This window comes from Centropristis striata, chromosome 6 (assembly GCF_030273125.1).
Source record: "Centropristis striata isolate RG_2023a ecotype Rhode Island chromosome 6, C.striata_1.0, whole genome shotgun sequence".
Classification (NCBI taxonomy): Eukaryota; Metazoa; Chordata; class Actinopteri; order Perciformes; family Serranidae; genus Centropristis; species Centropristis striata.
The window spans coordinates 29,422,612-29,442,927 of record NC_081522.1 but is presented as its reverse complement, the minus strand read 5'-3'; the positions used below and the strand labels follow the sequence as shown (position 1 = coordinate 29,442,927).

General features: G+C 38.0%; 1 protein-coding gene across 1 annotated transcript in view; it reads right to left on the bottom strand.

Moving 5' to 3' along the window:
- LOC131973508 (C-Jun-amino-terminal kinase-interacting protein 1-like) overlaps positions 1 to 13,281 on the bottom strand; it is a 31,819-nt gene extending 18,538 nt beyond the window's left edge. Inside the window, exon 1 of the mRNA XM_059335519.1 lies at positions 13,095 to 13,281. Within this exon, the coding sequence (XP_059191502.1) occupies positions 13,095 to 13,166 (72 nt within the window). The 5' untranslated portion in view covers positions 13,167 to 13,281. The remainder of the gene's footprint in view (positions 1 to 13,094) is intronic.
- Between the last annotated feature and the right edge of the window lie 7,035 nt (positions 13,282 to 20,316).

Genomic DNA, 20,316 nt, shown 5'->3' with positions numbered 1-20,316 from the left:
CAATTGTCTACATTGTAACTGTCAACTGTTTCCTGCTCCTCTGGTGTTTTGTGGGCTAAGAAAGTAAATACCCTGCTAAATGTACAGTCATGGAAAAAATTATAAGACCACCCTCGTTTTCTCTAATATCTTGCTCATTTTAATGCCTGGCACAACTAAAGGTATTGTTTTGATTTTGGTTATTATCAAGAAAACCATGGAAAATGGCTAGAGATCAGCAAGAAACTGAAGAAAAAAGGTGGTCTAATATTTTTTTTCGTGACTGTAAGAGGAGAAACACAAGGAGGTCTGACTGTGTCCAACAAAAAGATGAAAGAAAGAAGAACAACCTCATAATCTCCACTGATTCCATTTACATTTGGAAAATTACTTTGTACATGTATCAGGTCATCGGATAAGGAGGCAGGTTAAAGATTTGTAAAGATGAACTCTTTGACAAGGATGACCCTCTGTTTACCATTACATACCAAAGGATCAGTGTCTCCCGTAACGCTTTATATTAAGGTCCTTGTAATAACCATTCATTAACAAGTAATAAGGCCCTTGTAAGTCCTTACAAGATGCTTATTAACATTATTGTGTGTTTATAAGCTTATATAAGTGTTAATAATGGCATTACAAACACCCATGACCCACCCATTATGTCTTTGCCATGCCTTCATTAATCTTATTTTGTTTGCTTATTGATATTAAAATATACTTTTTATGCTCATCTATTATAAGTTAACTATAAGTTAACTATGCTTTTTGCAACTACCGGATCTAAAGCGAGAACAATGCCTTATTACTTGTTAATTAATGGTTATTAAGGACCTTATTATAAAGCGTTACCGTGTCTCCTCTGACACTGAAGACGAAAAGGGCTCAACAGAAAACCCAGCCACCCTGTCTATCTCTGCCCCTCCAAAATCTGTTAGTTCTACTAAGCAGCTGGAGCAGAGTCTGGCCCTGCTATGACTCAACTGTGATGAATACAAAAACGTGACCAAGCAAGGCAACAACACCCAGGCAACTCCTGACACATCCACATAGTTAGTACTCAAACATCATCTCTGCCCAGCACAAGCCAGGCCATGAAGCTGTTAAAAAAATAAAGGAACCAATAAGGCAGTGAAGAACCGCATCTCCACCTGGCGACAGGTACCCCTCCTCATGTCATCCATGAAAATCAGAAAAGGATGTGCTGCCTTTTCCAATGTCCACAAAGACCTCCATCTAGTGGTGGAAGAAGTATTCAGATCCCTTACTTAAGTAAAAGTACTAGTACAACACTGTGAAATTACTCTACTACAAGTAAAAGCCCTGTATTCAAAAACATACTTAACCAAACTAAAACATAAAAGTACAAAAGTATCAGCACCAAAATGTACTTAAAGTATCAAATGTAGAATTACTCATTGTGCAGAATGGACCCACTCAGATTGTTTTATATATTCCAAATATATTATTGGTGATGCATTTATACAAGCAGTGTTTGAATTTTCTCAAGGTAGGGCTCATTTAAACAACATAATATACTGTTATGAGGTTATGAGTAAAAAGAATGTCTAATCTCTTTAAATGATCATGTTTTTATGTAAAATCTTGACGTGAAAAGTAACTCAAGCTGTCAGCTGAATGTAGTGGAGTAAAAAGTGCAATATTTGCCTCAAAATGTAATGGAGAGAAGTATAAAGTTACACAAAATGGAAATACTCAAGTAAAGTACAAGTACCTTAAACTTGTACTTAAGTATAGTAATTGAGTAAATGTACCTAGTTACATGTCCTCTACAATATAAAACAAATCATATGCAGGGGCAGAACAGCTACAACTACTTCCTGGAAAGTAGATACAAGCAGATATTTTCTGGCCCACAAAAATGTGTTTTCATTTCAAAAGTCTCATGACATCAGCAAATAGAGTTGGCTTGTCACTTTGAGCAGGGCATATACTGCAGTCCATTGTCCATTAGACTGACTGGCCCCACTTACAACCCTAATTGGGTTTTATGTTAAACATGCAGAGTATTGATTGCTATTGGTCAGGGAAGTCCACATTTTGGCCTTGTAAATTTAGCTGTGAATGTCTAGGGTTGTCATCACACACCAAAGGATATAAACCGTCATCCTGTGGATGCTTGTTAATTTACTGTTGTTTTGTAGTGATTGAAGTTTACTTATAAGGGAATTATTATGTTGTATTATGCCAGAGGCAGAATGAATGTTTCCTGAATTAAATTTAAAAAACTGAGACGGAGTAAGACATAATAATAAAACATGAAAGTGAAGGGAATGAGACACAAAGTGCTAGGGGGAGGAATATACACATAAACAGACGACAAAAATATTAAGCTGTATCCTGAGCTCTACATTTTATGTGATGTTACATCTTGACTTGTCAGAAAATGGGCATTCCTTTTAAGGCATGCAAGCTTGTTGATAGGTCAGTAGGTACACCGCTTGGGTACAGACTGGAATACTACTATACATATAAAAACTACTGGCTGCATTGTCATTTAATTGTCCAAATAGGATGGTAGACCCCTGGATTTTTCCTCAGGAGTGAATTATCTTGACCATCTGATATATATAATCTCTCTCAATAACATATTGAGTTATTTGATGGATTGTCATGAATTTTTTAAAGGTTCAGGGACCTTTGACTTTTACTCTCGTGCCCAAAAAGAACATTTTCATTTATTCGCTGAAATGTCATAGATTGGTTCAAAGTCATGGTTTCCAAGTATCCTCCAAACTTTGATGATGTCATAACTTTCCATCTAGCACCAGCACCAGTTTGGCATTCAACATGTTAGAACTGGGAATATATGTATGCTGATGTGACCATTTCCCACAAGTTGAGTGTTTGTATGGAGCATGGGGCAGATGGGTTTAGCTAATGACACAATTAAATGACCCCTGGGTGGGCCAGGCTTTTTCACCAGGCCGTGTCTACTTTATCTCCATTGTTGTAATTCTCCAATGATGCATTAAAGCAGAGACTTCCACCCCATGGGCATTTCTGCCTTTGCCAGTGGCGTACGTTGAACAGTTCTGGAACAGATTGAATAAAAATAGAAAATACATTCAAATAAATAAATAAATTACCTATTGAATTAGCTGGTGCACCTGCACAAGTGTTGTAACTCAAAGTGCATAAGCAAATAAGCAAAAAGGTTGAAAGTTAGAAAAAGGAATGGAAATAAGGGGGAAAAAAACAACAGCTAAAAGAAATGGATAAATGGTATGACAAAATAATGAAATGTTAAAAGTAGCGGACAAACAATTGCTACAGAAAACTAAAGGATAGATGTTGGAAATAGAAAACTAAAAATGATTGAGGAACTTTTTAAATATATGACTAAAAGTAAAAGATATATGGTTGAAAAACTTCTTCTTCTATGTCTATTCTTATACAGTAGCAATTGTAACAAAAAGCAATTTCTCCCTGGGGATAAATAAAGTATTTCTGATTCTGATTCTGATTCTATTATGAATGGATAAACCATTGAAATAATTAGCTAAATGAAATGGATAAACCGTTGAAAAAGATAATAGATAAATGATTAAACAATTTATAGTAATGGATACACAGCTGAAATAGTGGGATAAAAGGAATGGATATGGTTAAAATATCTAGCCTCTGCCACTCCTTAACCAAACTGATCTAATCAACAGTGAACTAACATGCCGCTTCAAATCAGTCAATTGAACACATTTGAAACATTGATTGGTGCTGTCGAGGAAGGGTTGAGTTAATCTGACTGTCCAGTATATACAGTACATTGCACTAACATCTAATGGTCTAATGGTTCTAATCACTTTACAAAGGAATTGTTATTGACTAACAGGTTGGAGACCAATCTGAACAGTTTACACTCAATCTAAAAAGGAAGTTTCTTAGTCCAGTTGGAGCAAATACATTTATACCACTTTTGGACCAAAGCATTCCAGGGCCGGCTCAGAGCTGGTGCTCATGTGTTTCGCAGTTGATTCAGCTTGCGAACCAGCTCTGAATCTGAACCTGTTTGCTTTTCCATAACGTCTGTATATGTCTCCAATCTCTGCAAGTATAATAACAAAGGCAGACTGCATGTCTCTACAACACATCTGTGCTGTTCATCTTGATCAATATGGACGCCGAATACATTCTTATTAATACTGAATGTAAGATGTTATTGTTGCACTTTGTTGTAGGCTAACAGTAGTGATTGCCCGCTAATGTCAGCACGCTAACGTTAGCACGATAGCTACCCATATCAATCACATTCCAGTTAAACAAATCAAATAAATAAATAATACACGTTTTAGTTGGTCTCTCTAATGGCACTGAGTTGGTCTTGTTGGTCAGATAATCTCGCCCCTGGCACCTGACAAGACCAGCAGAGAATTGGTGCTGTTGTGGAACCAGTTTTTGGTTCTTTGATGGTGGAAAACCAAAGAACTGGTTCGCAATTGGGAACCGGCCGGGAACTGGCTTGGTCGAAAAGGGTTTTTTTGCTGTCGTGGCTGTTGTTGTCTTTTGCCTATTAAAGGTACTACATATAACAATGTACATGAAATTTTTACTTTGTATTCCAATGTGTGAACATTTTTGTAGAATATGGAAAACTATTATCAGCCCTGTCTGGAAACTGGACTCCTGCCATTTAAAGTGAAATTAAAAGTGTCTTTTGGACAGACATAAGAGACTGATGCAGCTGCCTGTGATGCTGAATCAGCTAGTTCCTCTCTTGTTCTGTTAACAGCACTAAATAAGACTGTCTTCCCCTAAAATATCACAGATACAGCACCTTTCATTGCCAATTTGTGGAAACGTTCCTTGGGTCTTATGTGGTCATGTGGTTTGGAAGACTTGTTTCACTGAGCAGTGTGGACGCAGCCAGTCACCCAGAAGCTCCAGAGTACTTCTTTATGTAATTAATTTTAGATTACTTATTTTAAAGTGGTTCTCTTCCTGGGCCTCAGCTACATGCTCATTCAGCTGTAGCATCCTTCTTATCCTCGCCACTTGCCTTCAAAACCCCCATGTATACTGGAGGGATAAGGGAAAGGACGTATGTCAAAAAGCATCCCAGCCCACTGTACGGGTAGTGTCAAACTCACATTCTCCTTTCCACTGCGTCCATGCTTGCTTATTGTGTGTGCACAGGGTTTAAATTTTTCCCAGCAAAGCAAAGTCAGTGCAGACTGTTCATATCTCAGATTTCAAAACGGGAATGAAGCACTGCTCAAATGAGTCTGCATATACAGCTGCTTCACCACAAGAAGACAACTTTGAACAAGAACAAAGATCCAGGTCAGACATCAACAAAAAGATCACTGAGATATGTGGATTTTCACACCAATGTCCTGCTTATTTATTTTAATAGGACTGTTTGCGTTTATCTGTAATAATAGGTGGATTGACAACACAGCTCAGTGGCATCTCCCTAATACACACTTATTTCAGAACTAACAATTAGCTGATTAATTTGCAGCTAAGAGTCAGTGGCACAAACACAAACACACACACACACACACACACACACACACACACACACACACACACAAACACAAACACACACACACACACACACACACACACACACACACACACAGTGACAGTCCCAGCTTACAGCCATACATGTTAATTGGTAGAGAGCGCTATTAGTCTAATTAGCCTCCTGTGGTGAGCTGGTAAGCAGGAGCAATTGGTGAAGACACATATGAAAGCAGCCAATCACTGTATGGCTGCTTTCATTAATAGATTCAATGTGTCTGATGACACTTGGACAGAGTGTATGATCATTATAACACTTCATAGACTAATTACAATAACATTTTGATTAGGTTTCATAAGATAAACATGAATATGTAATTGCATTTATGTACATGCATGTGTATTACATAATAATTCATAAATTTGTTAATGGCATTCGCCAGTCACTGTGGTTGGTGGTTTTCCAAATTTACTCACTAAGCATTTTGCTAGCCACAATTTTGTTGCCGGGAAATTATATTTTATAAAGTTGACTATGATGTGCTACAAATTACTTGTGAATGTGAATGACCACAACCCCTAATTTTCAGTTTGGAGCAATGCCAATCTCCATTGCTGTTGCAGTTAACCGGGAACAGGCAGGTCTTCTAGCGCCCTTGTTTAATTTGCACTTGTGTGCCTGAATGATAGATTAATGATTAATTCCTAAGAAAGGTGCTCAGTGGCACATAAAGCTAAAAAAATCAACTTCTGTGCATAATATATTATAGACACAATGTAGTACAACATAGACTTCCGCTGGCCGAGCCATCTACTTACGGTTTAGCGATCTGCTAACTTGAATGGCAATAAAATTACTGAATTGACAGCTCTTCTAGACTTTCCAAATGCTATTAGACTGAATTAATCATATTCTGACAGTAAAACGAGTCATTTCGTGGGGGTTATGGCTTTTGAAAACATTAATCAGACCTCTCTTTCCCAATGTAAGGCATGTATGGGTGGGCCCAATGGTATACTTGGAAATTATAATTCCACTGTCACCACTATGTAAAACTGGCTTCAAAGCCCAGCACTCTTCACGGACGCTTGCAATGCATACTAACAGGTTATGGCTAAAGGCTTCCAGACAGAACTGTGCACTTTGGTTCCATATGTTTTACTGGAGAACTCCACTTGAGGGCATACTACAGAAGCCAGACCACATAGAAGTACCGGATTTGCAGGATGAACAAGACAGGATGTAAATAACACACAGCAGCACTCAGGAGGTTACTGCATTGTAAATGATGAGATCATGCCAGAAAATGTGACACCGTTGGCATCATAAATTATATGTAAGACCTGTAAATAAAGCATGTTCTGACAATGGTTAGTACAGTTCATGTCATTAATGCATCTTGTGGACAATTTCTGACAACATTCACAGCCAAGACTCCAAACTGACACAGAGTAAGCAAGGCAGCCATCATGTGCACTAGACTACACCATGACCACAATTCAGCACAAATACACAAACTGTTACAACCCTATATTATTCCAAATGCCAAAGTGGCTTGTTAGAGTGAATGTGTTGCACACCACTGCTTAATTCTACCACCAATTGACGAGTGGGTAGGTGCTAATGTCAAGCCCTGGTGCCAAGAGTAACATTACATACCTTTAACAACCTAATGTTATAATCTGGAGAAACTATGGTAATCTGAATCAATGAAAATGGATGTCTCAATCCAACAATATGAGACAGACAGATTTGAAACATTAACATAAGGACAGTGACAATGACAGCCGAAGTGACTCACAACCAATACATTTAAGGATAATATTGTGTTATGTTATATTTGGATAATTATAATGCTGTGTAGAATAAATGTGACTTTCCACTTTGCTGGTAATTTTGTAATCTTTCTCTCATAGATTTTTGAGGGCACAGCTTGGATTTTCAGCTCTCGTGTTCAGGCTTGGTAACTCTTAGCTACACGCCTGTGAGGACAACACACACACACACTCTCACACATTGTGTAGAATAAACATTGTGAAGAGCTGTTGTTATTGGTAACTGGCCAATAGAATCGTTGTCGATCTGTAAATTTACTGTACGGGGCAGACTTAGCCAAAGACAAATAAAATATAAACTTTTATAGTTCATGGCTCACTCTAACTGAATTTTTGGCTATCCATTCTCTAGAAATGTGGCCCAAAAAAATAAAACAAAGTAAATTGCAAGATTTTTTTCTGTGTGCACATTATTGAAACAGCACAGATTTTAGTAGTATGGAAGAGTATGGAAATGAATAGTACTAAAGCCAGATTCAGCCCTAGGTTTGTACAACCTATTATAAGCCAAGCAAATCTATCAGTCACGACAAGCTGAGAAACCCTGAAGCAACATAATGGTTAATACATCCGCATATGCCTTAAATCCACTGAGAGCAGGTCCCAGATCTTTACAGTGCTGCTGTATTTCTATGCAGCTCATAGAAAGAGTGTAATGAAGACAAAATAACCTTCTAGATCTGCCTGTCAGCACATTATTTTCCTACTCAGTCAGGTTACAGTGGATCATTGACTATATCGACTATATGATCTATTACAGCCAGATCATTACTTAGGGTATAACTTCTATAGGATATCTTCATATTACAGTTAACCTGTGAGGAGCAGTCGAACTACTTAAGATTTCCTTTTCACGGAGAACTAATGGCATTTCACACTGGATGGGCCTGTAATCCTGTATTACACATTTGCAGGCATGCAACTTTACTCCACAGAATGTCAAGCGTTTCACTCCAAATGGCTATAATTTAATCTAGTTGTCTAGATTTCTTTGATTTTAGTGGCCTTTAATTAACCACATTTGCCACAAAACTATACATTTGTGGGTTTATGTCAGCAAAGCAGAAGAATCCAGCTGAGAAGGCTACACACAGATAGTTCGGACACAGCTGTAAAATTATCCAGAAAGGAAGGATCGAAGATGTTTTATAGCTGAAAGATTATATCAGAAGAGAGCATGTATATATGACGATGACATATTATAGGCTACCCCTATACACACATAGTTTTTGAATGTTAACAAATTAATTGTTGCTTTACTTGATAACTGTCAAATAACCCAAGGTTAAAACCTTAATAGTTAGTGCTGTTGTACATTATAGCTATGGCCAGCTCAGAGATGACCAGATTGTGGCTTTTGATAAAGGCATTAGCCAGCCAAAGACTTGTGAAGCTGAAGTCTGTTCCAGAATAAAATAATTGTAAAAAAAAACTAACACAGTGGTGGTACTAAAATCACACAGCAGAATTACTCCACTACAAGTAAAAGTCCTGCATTCAAAACTATATTTGTTCTATATATATATATATATATATATATATGCATTTATTTGAGCAGCAGTATAATTGTGTAAAGACTGGGCTCATTTTCATTACTTAATATATAGTTAAGAGGTTTAATTTAAAAAAATCTCTTTGTTTTTTTAATGTTTAATCTTTACCTGAGAAGTAACTATAGCTGGCAGCTAAGTAGTAAAAAGTACAACATTTGCCTAAAAATGTAGTGGAGTAAAAGTATAAAGTTACATAAAATTGAAAAGTAAAGTACAAGTACCTCAAAATTGTACTTTAGTGCAGTACTTAAGCAAGTTACTTTCTACCATTGACCTAACTGACCTATATGTTAGCCTGACTATTAACAGTCATGTGTTATTGTCTAGCTAACCTTTGTAAAGACTTGTGTCAAGTCAAGCCTGTGTTAGTCCCTGAACAACACAAGTGATTAATTTAAGTATAATTAAAATGCACTAATCCAGCCTCAGAGCTGAAACAAGCTCTGAAGTGAAGTGCTGGTCATACACTAGCACAGTGCTATTCAATGTTTGCAAGGTAATAGAACTTTAATACTATTAAATTGACTAATATTTTCAGCATTGATAGATAAAATACAGGAAAGACTGGAAGAGAGAAGGGTCAACATTTTGCCATGTAGGGTTAGATTCCATTTTCCAATTAAGATCTGGTTGTCTGCATTTGCTAGGATCTGAAGCTAGCAAATCACTTATCAAACCTTTTTATCTCTGACCATTACTTTCATTCGTGAAACTGAAACTTCACCAATGGCAGCAGCCATATCAGCGATAGGTAATTAGCTTTGTAACAACAAAAAATAGACTTTGTTACTTAGTAGCTTGTGAAATGTAATCTGTAAGATTCAGCAGGCTATTAAGGCTGTTAACTATTACTTCAACATGTCACTTTTTATTTGTTTAATAACCTCATTTTTAGGTTTCATTTATGCCTTCTTACCCAACAAAAGGCGATTAGAGATGGGAGTTTTTACAACTTAATTTATTTGCAAATGTTGAATGTTAGTCATAGGTAGATTTGATAAGGATTTTTATACTGGATCAAAACCTCAATGCTCGCCTACCATCTTGTTTGTTCAATGACCAATTCTTACCACAATATTTATATTGTATTATAATTTGGGCCTTAAAGGTAATATGGCATGTGTAAATTTCAGAAAATCCTTGTAATTTATGATACCATTGGCCATTGAACTGCTGTCAACATCTGGTGCTCACACTGTGAATCGAGCATCCTGGGCATCAGGCAACACAGTGACAGGCCAACACAAGGGGACTGCTCATTGTTCTGACAGCCATAGAGTCTGGAAATGCACACTCTCGTCCAGTGACTGCTTCTACTAGACTGTTCTAGACTGTTACAATATTGCTCAATTCAACCAAACTGGGTTCCCTGTGTGTTTGCGTGTGTTTCTTCAATAATAATTTTGTTTTATGGAATGACAACATGGTGGTGGAGTAATGGTTAGGTTTAGTAATAATGTCAGAATAATGGCACGGCACTCTTCATGAGACTGAACGTGATTGACGAGCATTTATAAAGATTTGGGGGAATTTTAATGCTTTATTTGATAGTGAAAGAGAAAATGGAAAGGGGGGCCGGATTTTAACCCAGATACACTGCAACAAGAACTAAGCCTTAGTAGTATGTGCTCCACCAGTGAGCTACTGGGACATGTTCATGTTCATTTAACAGCATGGTGATCCATAATACTAGCTAGCCATTAGCAAATTACTTTTACCCTCATGCCCTCCTCAAATTTACTACCCTCTCGTGACCTTGGTGGCCAAAAACGTCCATGCACACAAAAACTGCTTTTAAATAACCATACATCAATATTTTTTGCTGCTTTTTTTCTCCATAAATATTTTACACGACTTGTTCAAAACTATCAATAATCATTTGCAGGATTTTAACCCTTTATGTGCCAGTTTATATATTTAAATTATTTCATTATTTCTTTTTTTTTTAAAAACCCACAAAAAAATGAATTATTTTCCATATATTACACAGTAGGGAGCTGGGGCTTTGGTGGTGATTAGAGTCTTGGATATGTCAAAGATCAGCAACGAAATAGATTTGATTGCATTATTATTTTTTATATAGTGCCAGATCTTGTGAGTTTCGTGACCAAAAATATCCACGCAAAGAAAAAACTTCTATCAAACCACCATAAATCAATATTTTTGTTCTGCCTTTTTCCCCCATAAATCTCTTAAACAACTTCAGAGTTCTTCAAAACTACCAAACATTCAATAATTTTCAGAATTTCAACCCTTTATGTGCCAGTTTATATATTTGTATTATTTCATTCATATTTGTAATATTTTCTTCCGATAAAAACACAAAAAATGAATTAGTGCCAGATACTCCCTCTGGTGACCTTCATGGCCATAAACGTCGATGCACACAAAACTGCTATTAGATCATCATAGATTAATATTTTTTCTGCTTCTTTTTTCATAAATATCTTAACAACTAATTTCACAAAACAACCAATGGCAGATCCATGCAGTGTAGCCAGATTACATGTAGTTATAGTTCACTTTAGCTTACGTAGCTAAAAGTTAGCTCGTTGGCCACCATTACATACAGTCAGGGGAAAAAATATTAGACCACCCTTGTTTTCTTCAGTTTCTTGTTCAGTTTAATGCCTGGTACAACTAAAGGTTAATTTGTTTGGGCAAATATAATTATAACAACAAAAATAGCTCATAAAAGTTTTTTATGAGTAATTTAAGAGCTGATATCTAGCAATTTTCCATGGTTTTCTTGGTAATGATTTTGGTTATTATCAAGAAAACCATGGGAAATGGCTACATATCAGCTCTTAAATTAAACTCTTATTAGCTATTTTGTTGTTATCATTATATTTGTCCAAACAAAGTTACCTTTAGTTGTACCAGACATTAAAATGAACAAGAAACTGAAGAAAACAATGGTCAAATATTTTTTTCTATGACTGTACCATCACTTTTGGCTAGTAGAAGGCAATTATTGTTGGCTAAAATCAACACCATTGATTTTTGGGTTTGTTTTTATGCTTATGTGGAATTTGTGTTGGACTCTGTGTTGTAGTTGGCACTGTAGCAGAGCTGAAGAGAGACTCAGGTGCACACATTAACAACAGGCCAATGGCTGTTATAGACAACTAAGAAAGTCAAGATATTGTTGTTTTTTTGTTAGGCCTACGTTAAAATCTGTTTACAAATTGGCAATACAAAGTAAACAATTAATGTAAAATGTTACATATAGTGTCTTTAATAGGCAAAAGTAGCCACAACAACAACACATGTATTTGATGTTCCGACTGGACTAAGAAACCTCCTTTCTAGTTATTTTGTTAATGTTGATGGTAAACCCAGGTTAGACGACTGGATGACTCTGCTCTGATCTGTACTGACACAGTAAACAGGATGCAAGTCATTTAAAGGGATACACAAGCATACTACAGCTGAGAGAGTGCTGCTCACTAGTGCAGACTCGCTTCAGAGACCACTCATTACCGAACACTGCCCGAGGTGCCACAGCTAAGCTACTTCACTGTTGTCTCAGCTTGTTTTTATAGAAATTATATTTTTCTGACTTGGGTTTGTACTGTATTATCTTCTTCCTATTGATGTTCTCCTGCTGAAATATACTGCCACAGCTGAGCCATCTTAAATACACTTGTATGTATTTCACAAGATGGCAGAACATGTTTTAACAGTATCAGGGTCAATCCACACAGCAGCCCGTATGTCCTGTCAACGTGTCCTTGAGCAAGTCCCTGAACCCCAAGCTGCAAAAACAAGTCAGCTTCATGATATAGGCCGACTTATGAATATTGATATTATTAATACAGTACAGGCATTTGCCGAGAATATTGCCACACAATACACAAAACAGGAACCTATTTATTGGAGCACAGAACTGACCCACTGCCAGCACACACACACACACACACACACACACACACACACACACACACACACCCAACAAGATACACCAACAAAGATACACAGCCAATGCTGTCTCATCGTGTAGACAGGATCCTCCCAGGAAATACACACAAACACACACACACACACACACACGCACGCACGCAAACACAGACACACATACACACACACACACACACACACACACACACACAGTAACCCATTTATTCAGCTGATGCCTCATTCTATACACAAGATAACCCATTATCATACACACACAAATACACACTGTAACCAATCTGCCCGGCACATTTTAAAAACAGGGGATCCTCCCAGTCTCCATACCTGGGTGCCGGCTTGTGGCAACTGTGGGAACAGAGCCAGGGTGGTTGGTCTCTTTGGTCGATATTTGTCCATGACAGCACAGGTTGATGTCCCTTTGACAGGCAACAGCTTCCTCCCTCCCTCCTCCTCTTCCTCCACCTCCTCTTCTCCTCTTTTATCAAGCCAGAGTTGCACTCCTGTGCTTCGACAAGGCCTTCCCCACCCTCCTCTACCTCCCTCTCTTCCCCTTCTTCCTCCTCGGTCTCCTCAGCATCGATCAGATCCAAGCTTGGTCTCTGAACACGCCCCTTCCAATCCCTGCCTGTGTGATCATTGGCTGGCTGCAGTGTCACATCATCAGCATCACCATCATCTTCCTGGCAGGAGCAGAGTCGGACAGAGAGGAGAGGTAGGGAGACAGAAAGGAGGAGGAAAAGAGAGAGAGAGAGAGAGAGAGAGAGAGAGAGAGAGGTGGGGGACTGGAGATGGGATGAGTAAGGATTCACAGAGAGAAAAAGGGAGGGAGAGAGAGATGCAGAGAGGGAGAGAGAGGGGGAGGAGGAAGGCAGTGCCAACCAATCAGAGCATGGAATGACATCATCAGCTCATCAGCTCTGCCTGTGGTGTTTTCTCTGAGTAAAAGCTAATAAACACGAACCAATGTGTATGTGTGTGACCCAGTCGAATAGGATTATTCAGTAGCATTGATCCCATGGAGACACAATGGCGATCAACAGTCATTCAATCAGCTGACAAAGCAGTCAGTAAAGCTGTAATTTAATCGTGTAGCCACCAACTAACCTGTCAGCCAGCCAGCCAGCCAGCCAGCCAAGCAATTAACAAACAAGACCATTAGACAGTCACTCAATCATGCAGCCAACAAACCAGACAGCAAACCAGTCCTTAGTTAATCTCATTCAGTCATTTGGCTAGCCAGGAGCATGAGGGTCATTTAGTCAATCAACAAATCCCATCAGTCAGCCAGAAAACTAGTTAGGCAAAAGATCACTAGTGAAGCAAGGACTAGTCTGCTAGCTGGTATATATTAGCCAGGCGGCAACCTCCAGGTCTGAGTAGTGAGGCAAACCAGGAAGTGCATTGTGCTGCATTCTACCGAAAATTCCAACAGGGGGTGCTAACGGCAGCTGCAGAAGCATTTTGGTCCATCCATTTTAATACTAAATGAGAAAACTTCTCATTTGATTTATTAGCTCAGACACTTTTTTTTAGGACAACATGAGGGTCTTTGACCCTTTCACACTGTATTTTCACTTAATGACAGTTTATTTGAACTTTTTGTTCATTAAAAATGTCTTGTTTAGTGTTTGGTTGGACTAACAGACACTTCAAGGAGTCGCTGTTCATTTTTCTGAGGTAAGTAACTTACATTTTGTTTTTTTTAATTTGCTAGCCAAAATGAACATCTCTGTTAATGTTCCAGGTATTGCTAACATGAATTAGCAGCAGCTTCTCTCAGTCAGGTTGTCAGTGTAGAGAGGCGTGTAGTCAGTGTCGTCAGATCCCTCTTGCCCCTCCACGGTCCAAATATGCGAATCAAGATGGTGACGATGGTAATGCTGAACTCGATGCCTCAAACAGGCAGTCCACAAACCAATGGGTGACGTCACAGTCACTACGTCCATTATACAGTCTATGCTAGTGAACCAAGGACTAGTCTGCTAGTCTGGTATATATTAGCTAACAATCCAGCCTGATAGTGAGATAATCAGTTTTCTAGCAATTTAGCAAACCAGCCAGTCAGCTAATTAACAGCAAAACCTTTAACCCATTGAAACAACACACCAGTTAAGACATAAAATTAAACAGCTAGTATAGCAGCAATTTAGCAAACCCGCCAGTCAGCTTAGAAACAGCCTTTTACTTATTAAAACAAAACACAGATAGTCGTCAAGACAGACAATACAACAGCTAGCATACCAGCAATTTAGCAGACCAGTCAGTCAGCCAATAAAACTCTTCCAGTGTCTCTTCCAGAGATTCTACCAGACAAACTGAATTTCCCCTCTGGGATAAATAAAGTAATTTTGATTGGATTTGATTTGATTTTTTAAAACAGCTTTCAATAAACTAGCTAACAATCAACCATATAGAAGCTAAGTAATTATTTTGTCATTGTCAGACATTTACCTAGCAAATTAAGTCAGTCAGAGTCAGTTGGTAAGTCCAGTCAACAATAATCAAAATTAAGCAGTACCTATTGCATTAAGGTAAATAACAGAAATTGGCATTGATACTTCCTTTTATAATCTTTTTTAAAACAGCACAAATCTTTTATTCTCAAAAAAATCCTGTTAACTGTAAATGTATGAAAAGATGTCCATAAACAAATACAATGACAATGTACTAAAACAAAATCATAACATTGCCTACAGCAATGTATTTTCATGCATATCATACTTGTTTGGGGGTAGGGAGTTGTGAGAAAATATAAACACAATGTATGTGTTTAATCCAATAGCTTGTGTGTTAAACAAGATAAAAAGCAGTAATGATCATTCTTGACTTGTGTTGAGCTAAATTTGTGTGTGTTACAAATAAGAGCTGTAACCTGATATACAACAAGTAATCACTGTAATGACCAGACTAAAGACATAAAAAAAATCTTGGTAAAATCTTGATATGTGTTAAAAGGCTTGTAAAAGGATGTTTGTGAAGGTTATAATAATATAAAGTATGATTTTTATTTTTTTAAAGGAACTAAAGTCTCATTCAATTATATTGATGACAAAACACGGGAAATCTTAGCACCCAAATAAGGTAACATGGAAGATAAAATGCTGACACCAGTAGAAATTGTCTGGTACCAAAAGCCCCCAGCAGGCTGCTGGAAAGTACCTGAAATATCACTACGATTAAAAACAGATGAGATCATACACAAGATCCTTACCTAACTAGCCCACAAGATACATCAATATACAGTCATGGAGAAAATGATTAGATCACCCTTGTTTTCTTCAATGTTTTGTTCATTTTAATGCCTGGTACAACTAAAGGTACATTTGTTTGGACAAATATAATGATAACAAACAAACATAGCTCATAAGGGTTTAATTTAGGAGCTGATATCTAGACATGTTCCATGGTTTTCTTGATAATGATTTTGGTTATTATCAAGAAAACCATGGAAAATAACTGTATGGAAACAGAGGCAGAGGGCAACTAACTAGTGGGTGTAGCCAAAACACTCAGCCACTTTCCAAAAAGTACTCAAAAAGTACTCACTTGAAACACACCTATAGTGATCCAACGTCTGTGGGAAAGGAAAAGGGAGTGGGACAATCCAAGACTCCTTGAAGGAAGACCTCCTTCTTGCATGGCAGACCCGGCAAGCAGAGCAAATTGACCTGAGAAAATGTGAACCAAAACATGGACATGTCTTTTGCAGTGCATCAGAGAGGGCATACATTTCAGTTGCTTACTTGGTCACCGAGATCCCTGATGGAAGGATTCAGTTCAAACTATATTTCTTGCAGTAGGACTTAGAGTTGTGCCGCTTTACCTGGTGCCCAATCAGCTTAAGTACCAAAGATGACGGTCAATTTTTCCATCTGCCGGGTTATGCCGTCGTCTGACTCCACCACTGTCTTAACTTGGCTTCAGTCACAGTCGTGTCACTATACTCTATACGTATATATTTGTTGGCACCTGGGTACTTGAAATCCATAAACTTATGAATTGTGAGGACTGGCACTACGTGGATATAAAGAATAACCCCAGATGATATCACAAGGCTTGTTGAGCCGTCAAATCAAGTCAAGTCACACAGACCTCACTTTCTCCGTAGCCAACTGAGGATGCTTTACTATTCATGTAACATATGGAGAGTCCTATCTGCAACTACAAGTTGTATTTGAATAACCATGGCTCATAATAAAAGTAACACTTATGACGTTTCTGTAGGGGTATAATCATCAGCATATATGTTGTCGCATGGGTTTGAGTAAATGGAATTGGACCACAGAAAAATGTATGATTTTCTTTCTGAAAAATCACGCAGGTCACTTAAAATGTATTTGTTAGGGATTTATTTAGTTTACACAACACTATATAATTGTGTGTATTATGTATTTACAATTTTTTTAAAATGCAATCAATCAGACCTCTATACCCCTGAAGGCTCTGTTTGGATTAAAGTCTGAGTTTAGTCTGAGTAAAGTTTGAATTTAAATGAATCCCTATATCAAATTCAACCACTGGATGGAGACACAGACCATTTGATAGTATGGAAGGTTGGGCCAACTTCTTTAATTTCGCTATTGTTGAGAAAATTGCATCAAGTGCATTGTGAAAACATTTACAATGAGGAACAGCTGGAGATGTCAGAAGTAAGTGCAATTTCAACAATATATCTCAGCATTCAGTCAGTCTATTAAGTCTATTATCATCTAATTAACAATTCAGTGATGACAGTGAATCTACAAAGACAACATGTTTTAGAAAAAATAAGTGCAGTTTTCCATCATTCAATCAGTCTACAACTCACTGTCATTACTCTTCATTATAATTTACAGATCTTAATAGTACACAGTGACAAGGCACCTGGTGTGGATGTGATGCTGAAGCTCTGGACCCTGTGGGGCTGTCTTGGCTGACATACCTCTTTGGTTTTGCAAAGAGGTTTGGGAGTAGCAGCCAAATCAATTATCCAATTAGTTTACTCCAGGGTGCTGGAAAGGAGACTCTGACCCAATGTTGAACCTCTGAATGCATTCCTGGTCATGGAACAGTGGACCAACTCTTTATCCTAGCAGGGCTCATGTGAGTTTGCCGATCCAGTCTACATGTGTTTTGTGGACTTGGGAAAGGCTTATACAATCAGGTTCCCTGGAAGTTTCTGCAGGGGGTACTGCAGGAGTATGGGGTCGAGGATTGCTGTTACAAGCCATCCTGTCCTTATGTTCAGGTGTTCCGCCGGTGGGACGTCCCAATTTCCGCCTTTTTTTAATGCAGGCTCAATTTAAGGAATATACTGGATTAAATTGCATTATTCAGCACCAAATGTGTGTAGCAAATGGTATCAACTAGTGTTGGGACAACGAAGCTTCATGAAGCATTTGCTTTATTTACGGAGCCCAAGAGATGGCGCTCTTTTTTAAACAAAGGGCTGAAAACACACTCAATTATCATTTCTGAAGGCTTATTTCTTAAGCCAAGACCACCATCTAGTGGGGTCAAAAAATAAAGCAAATGCTTCATGAAGCTTCGTTGTCCCAACACTAGTATCAAACAAAAATTGCTGCAACAACTTATGGGACATAGTTGAACATGGAAATGGACTTTAGAAAGCCACTACTAATGTTATGACCCTTTATACACCCTAATAGGTTTCAATAAATTAATAATTCATTCATTCATTAAGTCATAATTAAATAATTAGGTATTTTTGACCAGAAAAACTTGACACACAACACTGAGCTGCATCTCAAATTAATCTTCAGGTTCACAGCTTTCAGGTGATGTTCACCGCTTCTATGTGGCACTTATCGTTGACCTGCTATCTCCCCCTAAACATCCACTGCCCATAACCACCAATTCTCAAAAAAAATAAAAGACCTGGAATGGTAAGTGGATCAGTAAAGTAAGAGCTGTGACCATACAGTCAAACACATTTTTCATTTCTTGGATCATCACACATGACGAAAATTGGGCTCACTGTATCCATAAGAGTTGCAGCTTTCCTGTGATTCCAATTTATTCAATAACAATTCTGTTTATGTGACTGTGATTAGTGGAGAAAGACAAAGTTTAAAGGTATTTTCAGACAAAGAATGACAGAATGCCCAATGAGTCACATGACTTATCATTTGCTTCGGTTTTAGACTCTTAGTCCAGCTTGTCATAACTGTATTCAAATAGCTACAGGGATATAAATAGGGCAAGGATTCTGATTTGGTAGTACATTTTTTAAGAACTTTTCCAGAGTCAGGTTGGGTAAATTATCACTTACTGATGCCCCACAGTGTGTAAATTCCTCCAGAACCATTTTCGGTTTACAACTGGGATTACTTGCATTGGGACGGATTCACCTTTGCTTACAGGTCATGGGCCTGGAGTGTTTTTGTGATTTTCCTCTATATTAATTCATTTTAACTATGGATGTGTTATTGGGGGAAGTTATAATGTAGTAGCACATGCAAAAAGCACACAATAAACTCTCATTTCTATCATAATTCCTTAAGCAATTTAATGAAAATAAACTCTTTTTGTACAATACAAAACAAATAAAATCCAAATAGCCCAGTTTTCAGACAGACCCACGTGCCTGCAGAGCATCATACTGTTGTTAGTTGGAATGTAAAAAAAAAAACACAAGCTTGTGATCAGGGCTTTGTGTTCAGAAAAAAATGGGAACTGTGAGATTTTCTGACCAGTGGTTCCCTCAGCTTAAAGAGCCTAAACTGGAGCTTCCACTGGATAATATTTATTTTTATGTTCTAGGATTTGCACTTCACAGTCCCCATTGTCTTTTACACCAACAGAACGGCACTTTTTAGGGCTGTGAAGTTTGTCTCTTCACAATTTGTGATTCCTTTTTTGGGGAAATGTAGACCCATCCAGACCACACTGAGGGGGTTTCACAAAGTCAAACTGCCATTACAGCCTGCTTACTCTGCAGTTTCTCACACAGACTTTACTTGGGTAGGCCCCCAAGGTAAACTGACGTGTATATTTGGCAACCTATTTTAGAATTCTTCTTAAATTTAATCAGTAATTGAGCTGTGCAGTCTATTGATTCGCCCCCCCCCCCCCCCCCCTCTTGTCCCGTTCTCTCTCTCTTTCTCTCTCTGCATAGACGCTCACAAACACATTGACAATCACTGAATATCAATGCCACTAGAGTTTGACGGACCGTGCTTAATTTACTGCAGAACTGATCACTCACTCCAGCAGAGTTGGGTAGGGTTGCAATGTGCACATTGTGTTTGTCATATGTATAGACACTGTATACACTCATCGGCCACTTTTATTAGGTACACCAGTTCAACTGCTCGTTAACGCAAATATCTCCTCAGCCAATCACATGGCAGCAACTCAATGCATTTAGGCATGTAGACATGGTGAAGACGAGCTGCTGAAATTCAAAGCGAGCATCAGAATGGGGAAGAAAGGGGATTTAAATGACTTTAAATGCGGCATGGTTTTTGGTCTTAGTATTTCACAAACTGCTGATCTACTGGAAACCATCTCTAGGATTTATAGAGAATGGTCTGAAAAAGAGAAA